Raw genomic sequence first — 22754 nt, 5'->3', positions numbered from 1 at the left:
GGCACCCCAAATCTCACTCCTGGATACCCCAGATTCTGCCCTGGCACCCCAAATCCGGCCCCTGGCACCCCAAATCCTGCTCCTGACACCCCCAATCCTGCACCTGGGATACCAAATCCTTCCCCTGGGATCCCAAATCCTGCACCTGGGATCCTAAATCCTGCCTCTGGCACCCCAAATCCAGCCCCTGGCAACCCAAATGCCACACCTGGCACCCCAAATCTCACACCTGGCATCCCAAATCCTGCACCCAGAACCCCAAATTCTGCACCTGGAACCCCCAAAACCTCCCCCTGGCACCCCAAATCCTGCCCTGGGATCCCAAATCCTGCACCTGGAACCTCAAATCCTGCACCTGGCACCCCAAATCCCACACCTGGCACCCCAAATCCTCCACCTGGCACCCCAAATCCTGCACCTGGATACCCCAGATTCTGCCCTGGCACCCCAAATCCTGCACCTGGGATACCAAATCCTTCCTCTGGGATCCCAAATCCTGCACCTGGAAGCCCAAATCCTGCACCTGGAACCTCAAATCCTGCCCCTGGCACCCCAAATCCCACACCTGGCACCCCAAATCTCACACCTGGCATCCCAAATCCTGCACCCAGAACCCCAAATCCTGCACCTGGAACCCCAAAAACCTTCCCCTGGCACCCCAAATCCTGTCCTGGAACCTGAAATCCCATACCTGGCACCCCAAATCCTGCACCTGGCACCCCAAATCCCACACCTGGCACCCCAAATCTCACACCTGAAAACCCAAATCTGGCCCCTGGCACCCCAAACCCACACCTGGCACCCCAAATCCCACACCTGACACCCCAAATCCCATACCTGGCACCCCAAATCCCACCCCGTGGGCCAGCTCTGGGTGTGCAGGGCTGCCACCAGGCCCCCTGCGTGGTGTCCCCCCAGCGTCCCCCCACGTACAGTGGACCTGCAGCTTCTGCGTGGTGGACCGCTCCGAGTTCTGCAGGGACTCGTGGTCCACGGTGCAGGTGACCTCCACCTCGTTGTCCTCCTTGGTGACACGGAACTCCACCCTGCTGGTCACCGTGAAGGTCTTGCCGTTGGGGTCCTCCACCACCTCGGTGCCCGAGTCTGTGGGGACAGGGACAGGGGGCACTGAGCAGGGGACAGGGACAGGGGGCACTCCGAGGAGGGGACAGGGACAGGTAGCACTGAGCAGGGGACAGCGACAGGTGGCACTCCGAGCAGGGGACAGTGACAGGGGGCACTGAGCAGGGGACAGTGACAGGTGGCACTCCGAGCAGGGGACAGGGACAGGTGGCACTGAGCAGGGGACAGGGACAGGTGGCACTCTGAGCAGGGAACAGTGACAGGTAGCACTGAGCAGGGGACAGGGACAGGGGGCACTCCGAGCAGGGGACAGTGACAGGTGGCACTCCGAGCAGGGGACAGGGACAGGGGGCACTGAGCAGGGGACAGGGACAGGTGGCACTGAGGAAGGGACCGTGACAGGTGGCACTCCGAGCAGGGGACAGTGACAGGTGGCACTGAGCAGGGGACAGTGACAGGGGGCACTCCGAGCAGGGGACAGGGACAGGTGGCCCTGAGCAGGGAGACAGTGACAGGTGGCACTGAGCAGGGGGACAGTGACAGGTGGCCCTGAGCGGGGGACAGGGACAGGTGGCATGCTGACCAGGGGACAGGGACAGGTGGCACTGAGGAAGGGACAGGTGGCCCTGAGCAGGGACAGTGAGAGGTGGCCCTGAGCAGGGACAGTGAGAGGTGGCACTGAGCAGGGGACACTGACAGGTGGCCCTGAGCAGGGGACAGTGACAGGTGGCCCTGACCAGGGGACAGTGACAGGTGGCACTGGGCAGGGGACAGTGACAGGTGGCACTCCGAGCAGGCGACAGGGACAGGTGGCCCTGAGCAGGGACAGTGAGAGGTGGCACTGAGCAGGGGACAGTGACAGGTGGCCCTGAGCAGGGACAGTGAGAGGTGGCACTCCGAGCAGGGGACAGTGACAGGTGGCCCTGAGCAGGGACAGTGAGAGGTGGCACTGAGCAGGGGACAGCCCTGCCTGGGGGAAGGGGAATACGGAAAGTTCCAGGGAAGGGTTTGAGCTGCAGCCACAGGAGGAGGCTGGATTGATGTAAATGTTGTAAAAATGTTATTGTGGGTGCATTATAATTGCATTAGACCTGAATTATAACTGTATTATAATTATAAATAAATTATAATTGTATTATAAATGTATTATAAATGTATTAAAACAGTATTAGAATGGCATTAAAACTGAATTACAACTGTATTATAATTGCATTATAAATGTATTACAACAGTATTATAATGGCATTATAACTGTATTATAAATGTATTAAAATTGCATTATAACTGTATTTGAATTGTATTATAACTATATTACAATATTATAATGTATTATAATATACATTATAACTGCATTATAATTGCATTATAACTAACTGCATTACAACTATATATTACATATTATGTATTATAACTGTATTATAACTGCATTATAACTGTATTATAAATGTATTATAACTGTATTATAAATGTATTATAACTAACTGTATTACAACTATATTACATATTAATTACGTATTATAATATACTACATTATAACTGCATTATACTTGCATTATAACTAACTGTATGATAACTATACATTATATATTAATTATGTATTATAACTGTATTATAATTGCATTACAACTGCATTATAATTGCATTATAACTGCATAATAATTGCATTATAACTAACTGTACGACAACTATATATTATATATTAATTATGTATTATAACTATTATAATTGCATTATAACAGCATAATAATTGCATCATAACTAACTGTATATATTAATTATGTATTATAAATGTATCATAACTGTATGATAACTATATTATATATTTTATATTAAATATGTATTGCAATATACTGCATTATAACTGCATTACAACTGCATTATAATAATATATAATATACAATGTAATACATAATATATATTGGATAATATATAATATATATTATATACAATAATACATAGTATATATTGTATAATGTATAATAATATATATTTTATACTATAATATATAGTATATCTTTTATAATATAAAATAATATATATTATATACTATAATATAGAGTATATCTTTTATAATATATAATGAGATATATTATATACTATAATATATAGTATATCTTTTATAATATATAAGAATATATATTATATACAATAATACATAGTATATATTGATAATATATCATAATATATATTATATACACTAATACATAGTATATATTGTATAATATATAATAATATACATTATATACTATAATATATAGTATATCTTTTATAATATATAAGAATATATATTACATACTATAATATATTTATATATATATTAGATATACTATATAATTTTTTATAATATATAATTATATATGTTATATACTATAATATATAGTAGATCTTTCATAATATATAATAATATATATTATATATAATAATATATATTGGACAATATATAATAATATATATATTATATCTATAATACACCCACCCTCCATCACAGCCATTCATCCCACAAATCCCCCTCCCACCGACGCCAGCCCCACCCCGGTGTCCCCCGCGGTGTCCCCAGCTGTCCCCACGCACCCTTGATGTCCCTGCTGCCCTTCCTCCAGCCCCACCCTGGTGTCCCCCCCGGTGTCCCCAGCTGTCCCCACGCACCCTTGATGTCCCTGTTGCCCTTCCTCCAGCGCAGCTGCGCCGCGGGCTTGCTGCCGGACGAGCGGCAGATGAGCCGCGCCACCTTCTCCTCGTCGATGGGCTGCTCGTGCCCGAAGATCTGCGGCTTCTGGGGGATGCCTGCAGGAGGAGGGGACAAAAAACCCCAAATCTGAGCTGGCAGTGCCACCGCACGGTGTGACACGCGCGCAGGTGATGGGATCTGCGAGCTGCTGATGGGGGTGGTGGAATCCTTTCCTTAGGGAAATCCTGCCCCGGTGCCCTAAATCCTGCACCTGGTACTCCAAAAACTTCCCCTGCCACCCCAAATCCTGCCCTGGCATCCCAAATCCTGCACCTGGTACTCCAAAAACTTCCCCTGGCATCCCAAATCCTGCACCTGGAACCCTAAATCCTTCCCCTGGTATCCCAAATCCTGCACCTGGAACTCCAAATCCTACCCTGGTACCCCAAATCCTGCACCTGGAAGCCCAAATCCTACCCTGGTACCCAAAATCCTGCACCTAGTATCCCAAATCCTGCACCTGGTATCCCAAATCCTGCTCCTGGTACCCAAATTTCTTCCCCTGGCATCCCAAATCTTGCCCCTGGTACCCAAAATTCTGCCCCTGACAGCCCAAATCCTGCCCCTGGCACTGGGAAATCCTTTAGCCAGGGTGGCACAGCCTGGACTTCAGGGACAGAGGGAAATCTTAGCCAGAGTGGCACAGGCTGGATTTTAGGCACAGCCTGGACTTTAGGCACAGTTCTGGACTTAAGTAAAAGAGGGAAATCTTTTAACAAAGATGGCACAGCCTGGACTTTAGGGACAGAGGGAAATCTTATAGCCAGGGGGCACAGCCTGGACTTTAGGGTGGCACAGCCTGGTCTTTAGGAAAAAAGGGAAATGTTTCAGCAAAGGTGGCACAGCCTGGACTTTAGGGACAGTCTGGACTTTAGGAGAAAAGGGAAATGTTTCAGCAAAGGTGGCACAGCCTGGACTTCAGGCACAGTGAGAAATCTTTCAGCCAGGCTGGCACAGCCTGGATTTTAGGCACAGTGGGCAATCTTCCAGCAAGGGTGGCACATTCAGGGCTGTCCCCATGTCCTACCCAGCACGGTGACCAGGGCCTTGGCTGTCCTCACAGGCATGGTGAAGATGGAGCAGGTGTACTCGCCCTCGTCGGCCAGCACCACGTCGCTGATGCTGATGGTCAGCTCGTTGGGGGTGGACCTCTCCAGCTGGATCCTGTTATCCCGCAGGGCTGGGGACAGAAGGGACACTGGGATCAGTGCCACCACCCCAGCTCAGTGCCACCACCCCAGCTGAGTGCCCAAGCTCAGTGCCACCACCCCAGCTCAGTGCCAGAACCCCAGCTCACTGCGCTCCCCCCTACCCCCAGCCACCACCCCAGCCCAGTGCCACCACCCCAGCCCAGTGCCACCACCCCAGCCACCATCCCAGCCCAGTGCCACCATCCCAGCCACCATCCCATGCCAGTGCCACCACCCCAGCCACCATCCCAGCCCAGTGCCACCATCCCAGCCCAGTGCCACCACCCCAGCCACCATCCCAGCCCAGTGCCACCATCCCAGCCCAGTGCCACCATCCCAGCCCAGTGCCACCACCCCAGCCACCATCCCAGCCCAGTGCCACCACCCCAGCCACCACCCCAGCTCAGTGCCAGCACCCCAGCCCAGTGCCACCACCCCAGCCACCACCCCAGCTCAGTGCCCAATCTCAGTGCCACCACCCCAGCTGAATGCCACCACTCCAACCCAGTGCCACAACCCCAACGCAGTGCCACCTCCCCAGCTGAATGCCACCACCCCAGCCAGCAGCAGCTCCCAGGGTGGCAGCATTGGGTTTTACCTCCTTTTTCCCAACTGTGGGGTTTTATTTAATTTTTCCCAACTGTGGGGTTTTACCTCCAGTTGGGATTTCACCCCATTTTCCCCCAACTGTGGGGTTCTACCTCATTTTTCCCCAACTTTGAGGTTTTACCCCCTTTTTCCCCAACTCTGGGGCTTTACCTGGAGTTAGGGTTTTACCCCATTTTCCCCAAACTGTGGGATTTTACCTCATTTTCTCCCAACTGTGGGGTTTTACCTCCAGCTGGGTTTTTACCTCATTTCTCCCCAACTTTGAGGTTTTACCTCCTTTTTCCCCAACTCTGGGGTTTTACCTCCAGTTGGAGTTTTACCCCATTTTCCCCAATCTCTGGGATTTTACCCCATTTTCCCCCAACTTTGGGGTTTTACCTCCTTTTTCCCCAGCTCAGGAGTTTTATTTCATTTTCTCCCAACTGTGGGGTTTTACCTCCAGTTGGGGTTTTACCTCATTTTTCCCCAACTTTGAGGTTTGACCTCCTATTCCCCCAACTGTGGGGTTTTACCTGGAGTTGGGATTTTACCTCATTTTCCCCAATTTTGGGGTTTTACTCCTTTTTCCCCAGCTCTGGGGCTTTACCTGGAGTTAGGGTTTTACCCCATTTTCCCCAAACTGTGGGATTTTACCTCATTTTCTCCCAACTGTGGGGTTTTAACTCCAGCTGGGTTTTTACCTCATTTCTCCCCAACTTTGAGGTTTTACCTCCTTTTTCCCCAACTCTGGGGCTTTACCTGGAGTTAGGGTTTTACCCCATTTTCCCCACCTGTGGAATTTTACCTCATTTTCCCCAATTTTGGGGTTTCACTCCTTTTTCCCCAGCTCAGGAGTTTTACCTCATTTTCTCCCAACTGTGGGGTTTTAACTCCAGCTGGGGTTTTACCTCCTTTTTCCCCAACTTTGAAGTTTTACCTGGAGTTGGGGTTTTACGTCATTTTCCCCAATTTTGGGGTTTTACTCCTTTTTCCCCAACTCTGAGGTTTTACCTCCTTTTCCCCCAACTCTAGGGCTTTACCTGCAGTTAGGGTTTTACCCCATTTTCCCCAAACTGTGGGATTTTACCTCATTTTCTCCCAACTGTGGGGTTTTACCTCCAGCTGGGGTTTTACCTCATTTCTCCCCACCTTTGAGGTTTTACCTCCTTTTTCCCCAGCTCCGCGTTTTTACCTCCAGTTGGAGTTTTACCCCATTTTCCCCAAACTGTGAGATTTTACCCCATTTTCCCCCAACTTTGGGGTTTTACCTCGTTTCTCCCCAAAGTACAGGGTCTGCTGGGCAGGGTTGGACCACTGCAGCGAGGAATCATCGGGATCCTCCACCTGGCACTTGAGCACCACCGTGCCCCCGGCCACCACGGTCTCGTCCGACGTCGTGGGCTGGCTCTCTGCACAAGGAAAAGGACAATTAATGGTGTCACCTCCCCCTCCAGAGCACCCCAGGGGACAGCAGTGTCCCCAAGAGCCACCTGAGCACAGCTCTGTGTTCCCCTACCTTGAGGGTCTACCTCCTTTTCCCCCAACTCTGGGGTTTTATCTAATTTTTCCCCTACTTTGAGGGTTTACCTCCTTTTCCCCCAACTCTGGGGTTTTATTTAATTTTTCCCCAACTTTGAGGTTTCACCTGATTTTTCCCCAACTCTGGGGTTTTATTTCATTTTTTCCCAACTTTGAGGGTTTACCTCCTTTTCCCCCAACTCTGGGGTTTTGTTTAATTTTTCCCCCACTTTGAGGTTTCACCTGATTTTCCCCCAACTCTGGGGTTTTATCTAATTTTTCCCCAACTTTGAGGTTTTACCTCCTTTTTCCCCAGCTCCAGGGTTTTACCTCCAGTCGGAGTTTTACCTCCTTTTTCCCCAACTCTGGGGTTTTATTTCATTTTTCCCCTACTTTGAGGGTTTACCTCCTTTTCCCCCAACTCTGGGGTTTTATTTAATTTTTCCTTTACTTTGAGGGTTTACCTCCTTTTCCCCCAGCTCTGAGGTTTTGTTTAATTTTTCCCCAACTTTGAGGTTTCACCTGATTTTTCCCCAGCTTTGGGGTTTTACCTCCTTTTTCCTCAGCTCCAGGGTTTTACCTCCTTTTTCCCCAACTCTGGGGTTTTATTTCATTTTTCCCCTACTTTGAGGTTTTACCTCACTTTTCCCCAACTCTGGGGTTTTATTTAATTTTTTCCCAACTTTGAGGTTTTACCTCCTTTTTCCCCAGCTCCAGGGTTTTACCTCCAGTCGGAGTTTTACCTCCTTTTTCCCCAACTTTGAGGTTTCACCTCCTTTTCCCCCAACTCTGGGGTTTTATTTAATTTTTCCCCAACTTTGAGGTTTCACCTGATTTTCCCCCAACTCTGGGGTTTTATTTAATTTTTCCCCAACTTTGAGGTTTTACCTCCTTTTTCCCCAGCTCCAGGGTTTTACCTCCAGTCGGAGTTTTACCTCCTTTTTCCCCAACTTTGAGGTTTCACCTCCTTTTCCCCCAACTCTGGGGTTTTATTTCATTTTTCCCCTACTTTGAGGGTTTACCTCCTTTTCCCCCAACTCTGGGGTTTTGTTTAATTTTTCCCCTACTTTGAGGTTTCACCTCCTTTTTCCCCAACTCCAGGGTTTTACCTCCAGTCAGAGTTTTACCTCCTTTTCCCCCCACTTTGAGGTTTTACCTCATTTTTCCCCAACTTTGGGGTTTTATTTATTTTTTCCCCAACTCTGAGGTGCACCCCCAGCCCATAAAGTGCCACCTGTGGGTGTCCCTGTCCCCCTCCCAGTGCCACCCCTAAGGGCAAGTGTCACATTCATATTTTCTGAAAAATCCCCTTTGCCAGGATTTCTCTCCTGGGAAGCTGAGAAGCCTCAGAGAAAAAGGAAAACAATATTTATCTCATTTCTTCTCCTGTGTTTTGCTGCTTTGGAATGTGTTTGGAAATTGTTTATCCAGCAGGTGAATTGTTTAATTGTTTTCATGTGAATTGTTTTGATTTATTGGCCAATCAGGGCCAAGCTGTGTCGGGACTCTGGAAGGAGTCACGAGTTCTCATTATTAATTTTTTAGCATTCTGTAAATATCCTTTCTGTATTCTTGAGTACAGTTTAGTTTAGTATTCTAAACTATAATATACACATATAATATATATATAATATATATTATATAATATATATTATATAATATATGTATATTATATATTATATATATTATATAATATATATTATATAATCGATGTATAATATAATATAATATAATATAATATAATATAATATAATATAATATAATATAATATAATATAATATAATATAATATAATATAATATAATATAATATAATATAATATAATATAATATAATATAATATAATATAATATAATATAATATAATATAATATAATATAAATAGTATAGTATAATGTGTAAATGTGGTCTAAGTGTGGTGTAAGTAAGAATGGTGTAAGAATGGTGTAAGAATGGTGTAAGAATGGTGTAAGAATGGTGTAAGGTCTAAGTAAGGTCTAAGTAAGGTCTAAGTATGGTCTAAGTATGGTCTAGTAATATATGATATAGTATTATATTATATATTATATATAATTATATATTATATTCTAGATTATACCATATATAATACTATTATATAGTATATGTAGTATAGTACATAATTTATAGTGCATGGTGTATATAATAGTATCATACTAGTAAAATACCAGTCTATAGTACTATCTATAACACTATTATATAGTACAATAAAACAATAAATTATCCTTCTGAGACACGGAGCCAGGTCCATCACTCCTCCCTGCCAGGGGCAAATCCAACAGGCAGGGCTGTGCTCCTGTCCCTCTCCTCCTCCTCCTCCTGCTGTCCTTCCTCCCCTGGAGCAGCTCCAGGCCAGGTCACCCCCAGCCCAAGGACAGCTATTTTTGGGACGCTGCCGTGCCAGGGACGAGGGGGACGTGGCACAATCCCCAGCCCAGCGAATGGAAACACCTGAATTTCCTCACTTTCCACAGCCAAGGTGAAAAGAAATTTATCCTCCTGCTGCCAGCACAAACTCCTCGAACGACTGACTTAACTATGTGTATATATATGTGAATATATATTAAAAAAAAATCTAATTACAAAATAAATTTAATAATATAAATTAAAATAATAACAATAATTTCATAAATAATATACAGAACAAAATATAATATATCATCATTATAATGAATAAATAAAATTTAAAAATTAATAATTGAAATAATTTAATAGATAAAGTTATTCTAGAAATAATATATAAAATATCGTTATAACAAATAAATAAAAATTTTAAATTAATAATGGAAATAATTTCATAAATAAAATTATTCTAGAACTAACAACATATAAAATATCATTATGACAAATACAAATTTGAAATTAAAATAATTTCAACAAATAATTTCATAAATAAAAATATAAACATCTAACTATAAAATATAATCAATTTCCAATAAATAAATAAATAATAATAATTAATAAATCTAAGTAAACCAATCAGTCCAAGCCAGCAGCAGCAGCCTGAGGCCAGCCCAGGGCTCTCGGAGCAGGGACTGTCCCCTGGTGCCACCCCTGGCACCTCGAGCTGTGCCAGGTGCTGCCCACTCCGGGAGCATCCGCCCTGCCCGTGCTGTGCCACCTGCCAGGGCTGGCACTGTCCCCTGGCCTGCTCCTGCCAGGGACCCCTCAGGACACCCTCCAGCCCCTGCTCAGGGAGAGGGAAGAGTCAGTGAGTGTCCCCATCCTGCTGTGACTGTCCCCATCCAGCCATGAGCGTCCCCACCCAGCAGGGAGCGTCCCCATGCAGAAATTACTGTCCCCATCCCACAGCGACTGTCCCCATCCAGCCATGAGTGTCCACAACCAGAAATTACTGTCCCCAAGCAGCAAGGACTGTCCCCATCCAAAAATTACTGTCCCCACCCAGCAGGGACTGTCCCCATGCAGAAATGAGTGTCCCCATCCCACAGTGACTGTCCCCATCCAGCCATGAGTTGTGTGTCCCCATCCAGAAATTACTGTCCCCATCCAAAAATGAGTGTCCCAATCCAGAAATTACTGTCCCCATCCAGCAGGGACTGTCCCCATCCAAAAATGAGTGTCCCAATCCAGAAATGACTGTCCCCATCACACAGGAACTGTCCCCATCCAGCAAGGACTGTCCCCATCCAGCCAAGAGTGTCCCCATCAAAAAATGAGTGTCCCCAATCCAGAAATTACTGTCCCTATCCAGCAAAATGTCCCCATCCAGTGGTGACTGTCCCCATCCAGAAATTACTGTCCCCATCCAGCAAGGACTGTCCCCATCAAAAAATTAGTGTCCCAATCCAGAAATTACTGTCCCCATCCAGCAAAATGTCCCCATCCAGTGGTGACTGTCCCCATCCAACAGGGACTGTCCCCATCCAGAAATTACTGTCCCCATCCAGCAGAGAATGTCCCCATCAAAAAATGAGTGTCCCAATCCAGAAATGACTGTCCCCATCCAACAGGAACTGTCCCCATCCAAAAATTCCTGTCCCCACCCAGCAGGGACTGTCCCCATCAAAAAATGAGTGTCCCCATCCAGAAATTACTGTCCCCATCCAGCAGAGTGTTCCCATCCAGTGGTGACTGTCCCCATCCAACAGGGACTGTCCCCATCCAGAAATTACTGTTCCCATCCAGCAGAGAATGTCCCCATCAAAAAATGAGTGTCCCCATCCAGAAATGACTGTCCCCATCCAGAAATGACTATCCCCATCCAGTGGTGACTGTCTCCATCCAGTGGTGACTGTCCCCATCCAGAAGAGTGTTCCCACCCAGCAGGGACTGTCCCCATCCAGCAAAGACTGTCCCCATCCAGCAAGGACTGTCCCCATCAAAAAATGAGTGTCCCAATCCAGAAATGACTGTCCCCATCCAGCAGGGACTGTCCCCACCCAGCAGGGACTGTCCCCCTATCTCTGCAGCTCTGGGCCTCCAGCCCCACCATGCTCCCAGCCAGGAAAAATTGATTTTCTGCATCCCAGGAATTCTGCACCACATCCACGGCGCCGCCTGCCTGGAGCAGCCTCACTGCCAGAGATCAATCCTGAAATGTTGGATTTCACCTGGAGCAGCCTCAGGAAGCAGGGAGAGAGGCTGGGAAGAGCCCAGCAGATGTGGGGGATGAGAACTGGAGCTGCAGGAGCCTCTCCAAGAAATGTCCTCCCCATCCCAGCTTTTTTCCAGGCTGGGAAAGCATCTCTGGAGCAGAAATAACCCCAGGGAAAACCACCCACGGCTCCGAGCCCTCCAACGCCTCTGGTTCACAGCCATGGCCCAAAAATGTTTCTCATTTCCCTCCTTCATTCTCAAAAAAATACATTTCTTATTTCCCTCCTTCTTTCCCAAAATTTCCCTCCTCCTTTTTCAAAAAATTCCTTCTCATTCCCCTCCTTCCTTCTCAAAAAATATTTCTCATTTCCCTCCTTCTTTCCCAGAATTTCTCTTTCTTTCCCAAAAAACTCCTCCTCATTTCCCTCCTTCTTTCCCAAAAAACATTTCTCATGTCCCTAGTTCTCTCCCAGATAAACATTTCTCGTTTCCCTCCTCATTTCATGGCCCAAAAATGTTGGTTCACAGTCATGGCCCAAAAATGTTTCTCATTTCCCTCCTTCATCCTCAAAAAAATACATTTCTTATTTCCCTCCATCTTTCCCAAAATTTCCCTCCTTCTTTTTCAAAAAATTCCTTCTCTTTTTCCCTCCTTCCTTCCCAAAAAATTTCTCATTTCCCTCCTTCTTTCCCAAAAAACTCCTCCTCATTTCCCTCCTTCTTTCCCAGAATTTCTCTTTCTTTCCCAAAAAACTCCTCCTCATTTCCCTCCTTCTTTCCCAAAAAACATTTCTAATGACCCCAGTTCTTTCCCAGAAAAACATTTCTCAATCTCCTCCTTCTTTCCCAGAATTTCCCTCCTTCATTCCCAAAAATCCCCTCCTCATTTCCCTCCTTCTTTCCCATTTACTCTGTGCTCATCATCACAAAGATCCAATTCATCCCCTTGGGCACAGATGTTTTCCAAGGCTCCTTTTTCTCCTCTCCAAGGACTTTATGTTCCAGGAATTCCCTTCACAGCTCCATCCCCACTTCTCCTGCGTGGATCCATGAAGGAATCAGCCCTGGCAGGGAGGGAATTTTGAACTCGCACAGATCCATGAAGGAATCAGCCCTGGCAGGGAGGGAATTTTAAACCTCTCTGGATCCATGAAGGAATCAGCCCTGGCAGGGAGGGAATTTTGAATTCTCATGGATCCATGAAGGAATCAGCCCTGGCAAGGTGGGAATTTTGAATTCTCATGGATCCATGAAGGAATCAGCCCTGGCAAGGTGGGAATTTTGAATTCTCATGGATCCATGAAGGAATCAGCTCTGGCAGGGTGGGAATTTTGAACTCACACAGATCCATGAAGGAATCAACCCTGGCAAGGTGGGAATTTTGAATTCTCATGGATCCATGAAGGAATCAGCTCTGGCAGGGTGGGAATTTTGAATTCTCATGGATCCATGAAGGAATCAGCTCTGGCAGGGTGGAAATTTTAAACCTCTCTGGATCCATGAAGGAATCAGCCCTGGCAGGGAGGGAATTTTAAACTCACATGGATCCATGAAGGAATCAGCTCTGGCAGGGTGGGAATTCTGAATTCTCATGGATCCTTGCAGGAATCAGCCCTGGCAGGGAGGGAATTTTGAATTCTTGTGGATCCATGAAGGAATCAGCCCTGGCAGGGTGGGAATTTTGAATTCTCGTGGATCCATGAAGGAATCAGCCCTGGCAGGGAGGGAATTCTGAATTCTCGTGGATCCATGAAGGAATCAGACCTGGCAGGGTGGGAATTTTAAACTCACATGGATCCATGAAGGAATCAGCCCTGGCAGGGAGGGAATTTTGAATTCCTCTGGATCCATGAAGGAATCAGCCCTGGCAAGGTGGGAATTTTGAATTCTCGTGGATCCATGAAAGAATCAACCCTGGCAGGAAAGGAATTTTGAACTCTGGATCCTTTCACGAATCAGCTCTGGCAGGGAGGGAATTTTGAACTCACACAGATCCATGAAGGAATCAGCCCTGGCAAGGAGGGAATTTTGAATTCTCATGGATCCATGAAAGAATCAACCCTGGCAGGAAAGAAATTTTGAACTCTGGATCCTTTCACGAATCAGCCCTGGCAAGGTGGGAATTTTGAATTCCTCTGGATCCATGAAGGAATCAGCCCTGGCAGGGAGGAAATTTTGAACTCACAGCTCAGCAAACCTCAGACATCTGCTGTGCACATCCCTCTGCAGGCTGATTTTTGCAGGGTGTGAATCCACAGTCTGGAATATCCAGAGCACAAATTCCAGGCAGCTGAGCAGCTCCAGATTTCCCAGGAGAGGGAAACCTGCTCCTGTTTGGGTGCATCTGCTCTTGCATCTCCAGGGCTGGTTCCTTCCCCAATCCAGTGGCATCCAGATGTTCCTTGGGATCCACCCAGGCTGTCCCCAAAATGCAGATCCAGGCAGGGAGAAGATGCTGGAACGGGCTCAGAGCCAAAGGTGAAGGTTGGAGGGATCCAGGCAGATCCAGGACAGGGCTCCACGTGGGGTTGGGTAAAATGCAGCGCTCTTTTTGGGGTCAGAAAGTTGAAATTCTCAGCATTTAGGACTCCAACAGACATCCCTGTATGGTGTCAGCTGGCTCTGGGTGCAGGATTCAGGGTGTTCCTGTTCTCCTCACAGGAATAAATCCATCCAGAAACTCCACTGGTGCCTCAAGTTCCTTCTGGCAGCTCCCACCTTTGCACCTCCAGCCCCCACAGGGTGAAGGGATTGATGCCAGGGACTGTCACAGGGATGAAAATATTCCCTAAAAATGGAAAACACAGCCCTGGGTGTGCTCCCAGCTCAGCTCTGCCATGGACAGGGGTGCTGGGACCTGTGAGATCCAGAGCTTCGGGGGGGGATCCTGAAAATATTCCCTAAAAGTGGGATCCCACTCCTTGTGACCTTAGGGCCTTCACACCTTCCCACATGAAACCCCCAAATTCCAGAGGATTTCACCATAAATGAGCATTCCCTGACTCCAGGGGCTTCACACCTTCCCACATGAAACCCCTAAACACCAATTTCCAGAGGATTTCTCTGAAAATGAGCATTCCTGGGAAGGGGAACAGCAAGAGGATGCAGCCTCTCATATGAAACCCCAAAATCCCAAATTCCAGAGGATTTCACCATAAATGAGCATTCCCTGACTCCAGAGGCTTCACATTTTCCCACATGAAACCCCAAAATCCCAAATTCCAGAGGATTTCCCCATAAATGAACATTCCTGGGAAGGTGAACAGCAGGAGAATGCTTCTCACATGAAACATCCTCACTCCAAACCCCAAATTCCAGGGGATTTCCACATAAATGAGCATTCCCTGACTCCAGGGGCTTCACACCTTCCCACATGAAACCCCTAAACACCAAATTCGAGAGGATTTCCCCATAAATGAGCATTCCTGGGAAGTGGAACAGCAGGAGAATGCTTCTCACAAAACATCCTCATCCCAAACCCCAAATTCCAGAGGATTTCCCTGAAAATGAGCATTCCCTGACTCCAGAGGCTTCACATTTCCCCACATGTAACCCCCAAAATGCCAAATTCCAGAGGATTTCCCTGAAAATGAGCATTCCTGGGAAGGGGAACAGCAAGAGGATGCTTCTCACAAAACATCCTCACCCCAAACCCCAAATTCCAGAGGATTTCCCTGTAAATTAGCATTCCCTGACTCCAGGGGCTTCACATTTCCCCACGTGAAACCCCCAAAATCCCAAATTCCAGAGGATTTCCCCATAAATGAACATTCCTGGGAAGGGGAACAGCAAGAAAATGCTTCCCACATTAAATATCCTCACCCCAAACCCCAAATTCCAGGGGATTTCACCATAAATGAGCATTCCTGGGAAAGGGAACAACCCTCTGTGACCAAAGGGACACTGTCACCTCCTGCCACACCTGCCCAGGGGACAGCCAAGAGCCAGATGGTCACAGCCTGAGTGCTGAGAGGGGCAGAGCAGAGGGAAAACCCCCAGTTCTGTGCCACCACAATTCCCCCAAACACCCCGACAGCATTTCCTGCTATCACAGCTCCCTAAAAAAACCCAAAATGAGAGAATTCCCCCAAAACTTCGGGGCACAGGGCAGGGTGAGCCCTGTGCCAGCTGAGAGGGGCAGAGCAGAGGGAACACCCCGGTTCTGTGCCACCACAAATCCCCCAAACACCCTGACAGCCTTTCCCAGTGTCACAGCTCCCTGAAAAGCCCCAAAAGGAGAGAATCCCCCCAAAACCTCGGGGCACAGGGCAGGGTGACCCCTGTGCCAGCACCCTCCCCCAGTGTGACAGCCCAGAGCTGAGAACTCCTATTTTTGAGTGGGTTTTTAGCTCCTACCCTAAGGCCAATCTCCAACATGACTGTTGCCAAGGGAACCAGCTCGGTGCTTTGACAGTTCTGTTTTAAGGATCTCCCTGCCCAACGAGGTGTCTCAGCCCAGTTGGGTGCCCTGGCACGAGGTTTGGTGGCCCTGAAGCCACCTCCGTGCCAGTGGCCTGAGAAATTGTCACCCCAAGTGCCCCAGGGTTAAACACACAATTGAGTGTAAGAGGAGATTTGGTTTTAATACCCTTCTATTTTATGTTCTATTTTAATATTCTAATATTTTAAAGAATTGAATTATTTTAATAACAGAACTGAGGGGTGGGGAGGCTCTGCTCCTCTCCTGGGGGACAGCACAGCCAACACCTCCTCCTGACCTTCCAGAAATTGAATCAACACAAAAAACCCACAGACACCCCAAAAATCCCAGCCTGTGCCTGGGAACGTTGTCCAAACTCTCCTGGAGCTCCTTGGGAATGTGGAGCTCAGTGCTCCAGCACCCTCTGGGAGAAGATGTTCCTGATATCCAACCTAAACCTGCCCTAAGACATCTCCAGCTATTCCAGGAGGTCCTGGAGACTCCCCACATCCCAAAGGATGGCCAGGAATGTGCTGTGGCCCAGCAGGTCACCTCTGCTGCTGCTACAGAACGTTCTGTCCCTTTTGGAGTGCCCAGAATCGCAGGGAGATCAAAAAAAAAAAAAAACAAAAAACCAAACCAGAATTCAAAGTTGGAGAGGCAAAATGGAGCCCCCAGGAGTGCCATGAGGTGTTCAGGGGTTGGAGCACCTCAGGATCCATCTCCTCACGGCTTCAGACCGTGATCCTGATGGCAGCAGGAGGGAGAACATCTGGAACATCTCCCCAGGGTTTGGGGGGTCCCAGCAAGTCCTGTCTTGGCCACACAGCCCAGCAGTGTCAGAACTCATTTCCCTGGAAATCCCAGCCCGAAAGCAACAGCCTGGAAAAGCTGAGCTTGCCAACAAACACCGTTTGAGGCGTTGGAGGCTGAGGAAAAACATCTGCAGCTCAAGCACCGCCTGGAGCATCACCCGAGGACGGGGCAGCTCCCGGGGTGCTGCAGGGACACAACTCTGCTGCTTCCTGTTGGAATATTTACCCAGATAACCAGACAGGACCTGAGCTTGTGTGAACCAAATAGTGGCAGCTGTGGTGTTTCACCCCAGAGACACTTTGGGCTGGCTGGATGTCACACGTGGGGACAAGTCCAGGTGTGCAGGAGCTCTGGTGGCTGCGGGATGGAGCTTCCCCCATAACAGGGTCTGCTCCTCGGGTTTCCCTCTGTGGAGAAGCTTTAAGGTGATGGTGAAGGAAAGGAGTCGGTTCTGATGGGGGGTTTGGATCCAGAGCTTTATTCTGAACCCACAACAGCTCCAGCAGAACTCCTGACCCCGTGGGTGCTGCTCCTTTAACCCCGGGGAGAGGGGCAGGGAAGGGGAAGGGGCTGGGGAAGGGGAAGGGGCTGGGGAAGGGGGCAGGGGAAGGGGCTGGGAGCCACCAGCCAGGGACAGGAGGGGAGGTCTCAAGGGACAAAGGACACCTGGATGGCCCAGTGCCCCCGGGGGTAGAGGGCACCCTTTAAATCTGCCCTTCTGGAATTCCAGGACTGACAGACAGCGCTGGGAGGGGAAAGGAGAGGTGACTGACAGGGAATTATCAGGGCAGGGACCCGAGGTTCTGGGGTAAACCCTGAAATCACAACGCAACAGTTTCCCAGCCAAACTCCTGCGAAATGCTGTTCCTGCCAGCCCTGCCAACCCCCTCGACACCGCAGCATCCAAACCCTGCCCGCGGTCCCTGCGCCCTCCTCGGCCGCATCCCGGCGCAGGCGGAGCGTGGCCGGGTGAGTGACTGGAATGGTTAAACACATCCCTGCCCCTTCCTCCTCTCAGTCTCGGCTTCCCCGCCTCCCCTCCGCTGGCACCGGCTGCCTTTGGGTTGTCTGGCTCGGTGCTGTTGGCACCGGGGCTGCCCAAAATAAAGCACGGAGAGTTCCTGCCTCGGCTCCTCATCCTCCCCCAGGGACGGCCCCGGGGGGAAGAGGAGCTCTCGGGGAGGAGGATGGAGAATCTCAGCCTCTCGCAGGTGGGTGGAGGAGCTGGGGCAGCACAGGGGTCGCTCCCACCCCTCCATCACCACCCGATGAAGGCTCTGCTGGTCTCAGCTGATGATGCCCGGCCAAGAGCAGAGGGGCCAGAACTGGACCAGATGGTTCAAGCTGAGCTGACCCAGTAACTGGGAGGAGGAGGAGGAGCAGATCCATCTGACTGTGGGGGTGTCACAGAGCTGGCAGCACCTTCCAGGGCCCGCTGAAGAGCCAAAGCAACGAGGGCTCCACTCAATCTGTGCACAACCAGCACTGGGGAACCTGCACAGGGCTGGAAAAGCAGCTTAGGTGGAGACCAGGCTGGGCAGGGGGTGCCAGGCACAGCAGAACAAACCCAACAGCCCAAGCAGAGCCCACCAAGCTCCCAGCTGGCACCGCCACCAAAACCACCTCGGACACACATCCAGAACCTGCCCCGCTCCCTCCCTCCCACTGCTCCTCTCCTGCAGGGACCCAGATGGGCACGAGACACCCTGGATTGGCACAAAACGAGGTTAGGAACCAAGGCAGGGAAAACAAACAGGAACAGCTCTGCTGCAGCTCCCTCCATCTGCCTGCACGGCCGCCGTGCCAGCGCCGGGGTGACTCCCCAGATGCAGCCGCCCCCGGTTCCTCCGGCGGCTCCAACACCCCTGGAGAGGTGAGAACGTCAGGCACAGGGAGAAGAGGCAGCATCCTGCAGGGAGGAGACCTCCCAGGCAGGGAATCCTGGGCAAACAGGGCGCTTTTCCCTCCAGAGGACGATGGGTACCCACACCTCGCGTTCTGGCAGCATCCTTTGGGATTTCTCCTCCCAGCAAACAGCACAAGCAGAGGTTTGGCCGTGCCAAACTCCATGGCATTGTCAGGCCAGAGGCAGAATTCCTGTCCTGGCAGCGGTGCCAGCACATCCCTCACCGTCTGGGCACCTCCACAGAGCCTGATCCCAGGCTTTGTCCTAAAATCCAGCCTTGCCTGTTGAGCCTAACGCGTCGTGCCAGACAGCTGAGTGGTGGATTCCGCTCTCCAGCCTGCACAGGGATGCTCTGCTCCCTCCCCTGGGGCTGAGCGCTGATCCCAGCCCTGGAACAGCTCCTTTCCCCCAGGCAGCTGATCCAAGTCATCAGAAATCAGGCCAAGCAGGTAGTGAGTGATGCAGAGAGGTCGCCCTCCCTCCTTTTCATGCCTCACCAGGGCTGTCACTGCTTCCTCAGCTCTGGAGCCAAGGGCTGCTGCTGGCACGGGCACAGGGAGCATATGGAGAGCCCTAATGGCACTGGGAACGGGGCTCTCCACACATTCCTTGGGGAAAAGCACCCTGGAAAGCAGCAAGAAAAGAATTCCACTGCTCCAGACAGTGCTGGGCTCCCAGCACCTCACCTGGGCTCTCCCACGTCCCAGCAGATGTCACCTGCTCAGAGGGTGGGGATGGCAAAAACCCTGTGGGACCCCATCCCACACAGGCAGGGCAGGCTGGGAGGCTGCAGGGCATCATCCCAGGATAGAGGGAACTTCTGGTGGCGTGGCCAAGCTGAGAGCTCCACAGAGACAAAAACACCCTGCAGGACAGGGACAGTGCCCTGAACCTGCCTCATGTCACCAGGCTGAGGACACCACCCCATGCCCTCCAGTGCCCCAGGGGAAAAAACAGCCCCAAAATCATCTGGTTTTGGCCCCGTGGTGGCCTCCCAGGGCTTTGTCCAAACAAAAGGGTTTGGGACCTGCAGATGTCACCTGCTCAGAGGGTGGGGATGGCAAAAGCCCCGTGGGACCCCATCCCACACAGGCAGGGCAGGCTGGGAGGCTGCAGGGCATCTCCCCAGGATAGAGGGAACTTCTCTGGGTGGCCTGGCCAAGCTGAGAGCTCCAGGAGCTCCAGTGAGACAAAACCTACAGGACAGGGACAGTGGCCTGAACCTGCCTCTCTGCAAACCTCCCCATGTCCTCCAGTGCCTCAGGGGAAAAAAAACAGGCCCAAAATCATCTGGTTTTGGCCCCGTGGTGGCCTCCCAGGGCACTGTCCAAACAAAAGGGTTACACAACTCCTGAGTGGAATAACCCTGCAGAGAGAGAATGATCCTCACACAAGGACAACCACGCACCAGCCCAAACACACCCGAATGTGCCGACAGCAGCACAACGGCAGCCAAGAGCTCAGACAGGGCCCTCTTGTGCAGGAGCAGGGCCTGGGTGGCTTCCAGGGGTTCCTCCACACCCTGCCGTGGTTGTGGCAGCAGAGCCATCCACAGCCCTGGAGGAATGTTCTCCAAGGAGGAGGCTCTATCCCTCCCCAGGACAGGTGCCAAGGAGGGGACGTCACGCTGGGATGGCTCAGGATGAGGCACCGACCATGAAAACACAACAACTTCTTTCCAAGCGTCTCCCACCTCCTCTGCTCCTGAAGGATTTTTTTGGGGGTCTGTTTGTCCAGCTGTGCTAGATCCTGGCTCTGGTGGCCAGGGCTGGGCCACAGCAGAGGCCAGCCCAGGAGGAAATCTTGCAGTGTCACCATCCGAGCTGTGTCCTGTCCCAGGACAGCTCCGGGTCACGGCCACCTCCCCTCGCTGGGCCATCCCCAGCCCCACAGGCTGAGCATCCCCACGCTGGGGCTGCCAGGATGTCCCCACACCCTGGGGCTGAGCATCACCCACACCCGAGTGACTCTTTCGGGTGCCCGTGGGAGGACCGTGGCCAAAACCAGAACAAATCCCGGGATTCGTGGATGGGAACGCAGCCACCAGCCCCCAGAGGCTGTGACAGCAACAGAGATGGGTGCGGGGGAGCCGTGGGGGCTGCGGGCTCAGCCCTTGTCCCCACCGTGTCACCTCCCACCCGCACAGCCCTCGGGACCCTCGGTGCTGCTCCAGAGCCCCCTCCCCGCTCCGATGGAGCCCGGACCCAGCCCCAGCACCCCCGGACCACAACACGGCGGGTCCAGCCCAGCCCCCGGCCGGCGGCTGCGCCTCCCCACCCAAACACACGCAGCAGCATCGCTTCTGTCACGACAGACGACTCCCGACACGGCAAAACGGAGCCGCCAGCAGCCAGACAGGGACGGCGGGTCCGAGCCACCGGGGCCACCCCGCAGGGACCCGCAGCGACGGGGGACGCGGCGCTGCCACCGGCGAGCCCCGACAGAAATCACACCCGCTCCGCGCCTGTCGCGACAGTCGCCGCCGGTGAACCCCTCTTTGTCTGGCGAGCCCCGCTCATCCCGGCGGGACGGGGAGCGGCCGCCGCCGCCGAGCCCCCCGCCCATCCCGGGGAGGCGGCTCCCACCGGAGGCACCGGGGAGCCGCCCCAGCCGCGGCGCGGATGGCACCGGGCTCCCCCGGGAGCTCCATCCGCCCCTCCGTGTGTCACCGCCGAGCCCCGGCACCCTCACGGCGGGGCGGCTCCGCCGCACCGGGGACTCTCCATCCGCCCCCCCCCCTCTCCGCGGGCAGCGCCGGGAGGGGCCGAGCGCCGCCGCCGCCCGCCGGGGCCTGTCTGGAACCTTCCGCCGCGGCCGTGGGGGGACACGACGGGCAGCACCGGCGCCGCCGTGACCTTGAGCCCCGCCGGCCGCCCGGGGAGCCGCACCCGCAGGCGGCGGCGGGGCGGGCCCCGAGGGCCGGGCGGGGCGGGGCGGGCGGAACCTGCCTGACCCACATAACGGCGCCGCCGCCGCCGCTCCCCGCACCTGTCGCTCGCTTCCCCGCGTCCCCCGCCATAAGCGGCGGGGATGGGGAGGGAGCTTCGCCCGCTCGCGGCGCCGCCACTCACCGTCGCGGGAGAGGTTTCCCCGGGCGCTGCCGAAGCAGGCGATGAGCAGGAGGATGCTGAGGGCGGGGGGCTGCATGCTGGCGGCGGCGGGAGCCCGCGGGGCCGGCGCGACCGAGCCGCAGCGCGGGCAGCGGGCGCTGCTCTCTCCGCTGCTCCCTCAGCTCTGGAGCCGGCGGTGCGGCAGCGGCGGCGATTAAATAGAGCGCGAGGAAGAGACCATTCGTGCCGGGGGGGGGGAGCGGGGGGGGCCGCGCCGATGCCGCCCCCCTCGGCCCCCGTGTAAACACGCCCGCTCCGGCCGCCGGCCCCCCCCGCGGGCTGGGGCGCGGTGGTGCGCGCCGCATGCGCGGCTCCCCGCGGGAGGCAGGTGCGCGCGGGGCGGCGGCGGCGGCGGGGGGGGACGGCGGGAACGGAATGGCGGGAACGGAATGGCGGGAACGGGGGTGCGCCCGGTGCCCGTGATCCCCCTGGTGCCCGTGATCCCCCTGGTGCCCGTGATCCCTGTGATCCCCGTGACCCCTCGGTGCCCGTGAGCCCCGTGATCCCCTCGGTGCCCGTGAGCCCCTCGGTGCCTGTGATCCCCGTGATCCCCTCGGTGCCCGTGATCCCCGTGAACCCCGTGAGCCCCTCGGTGCCTGTGATCCCCGTGATCCCCTCGGTGCCCGTGATCCCCGTGAACCCCGTGAGCCCCCCGGTGCCCGTGAGCCCCTCGGTGCCCGTGATCCCTGTGATCCCCGTGATCCTCTCGGTGCCCGTGATCCCCGTGATCCCCGTGATCCTCTCGATGCCGGTGATCCCCGTGACCCCCTCGGTGGCCGTGATCCCCTCTGCCCCCTCCATCCTCTCGGTGCCCGTGATC

At 52.0% G+C, this 22754-nt stretch overlaps 1 protein-coding gene across 2 annotated transcripts in view; it reads right to left on the bottom strand.

Annotated features, from left to right (window-relative positions):
* The window catches only part of CADM3 (cell adhesion molecule 3), a 36381-nt gene extending 14342 nt beyond the window's left edge, over positions 1 to 22039 (bottom strand). For both annotated transcript variants that reach the window (XM_084223312.1, XM_084223313.1), the window contains exons 1-5: positions 21896 to 22039; positions 6858 to 6998; positions 4839 to 4991; positions 3730 to 3867; positions 934 to 1104 (exon numbers count right to left, since the gene is read on the bottom strand). In XM_084223312.1, coding sequence (XP_084079438.1) covers positions 934 to 1104; positions 3730 to 3867; positions 4839 to 4991; positions 6858 to 6998; positions 21896 to 21971 — 679 coding nt within the window. In that variant the 5' untranslated portion in view covers positions 21972 to 22039. The remainder of the gene's footprint in view (positions 1 to 933; positions 1105 to 3729; positions 3868 to 4838; positions 4992 to 6857; positions 6999 to 21895) is intronic.
* Between the last annotated feature and the right edge of the window lie 715 nt (positions 22040 to 22754).

This window comes from Fringilla coelebs, assembly GCF_963513975.1.
Source record: "Fringilla coelebs genome assembly, chromosome: 29".
NCBI lineage: Eukaryota > Metazoa > Chordata > Aves > Passeriformes > Fringillidae > Fringilla > Fringilla coelebs.
The sequence above is the reverse complement of the archived record's forward strand: the minus strand, read 5'-3'. Positions and strand labels throughout refer to the sequence as shown.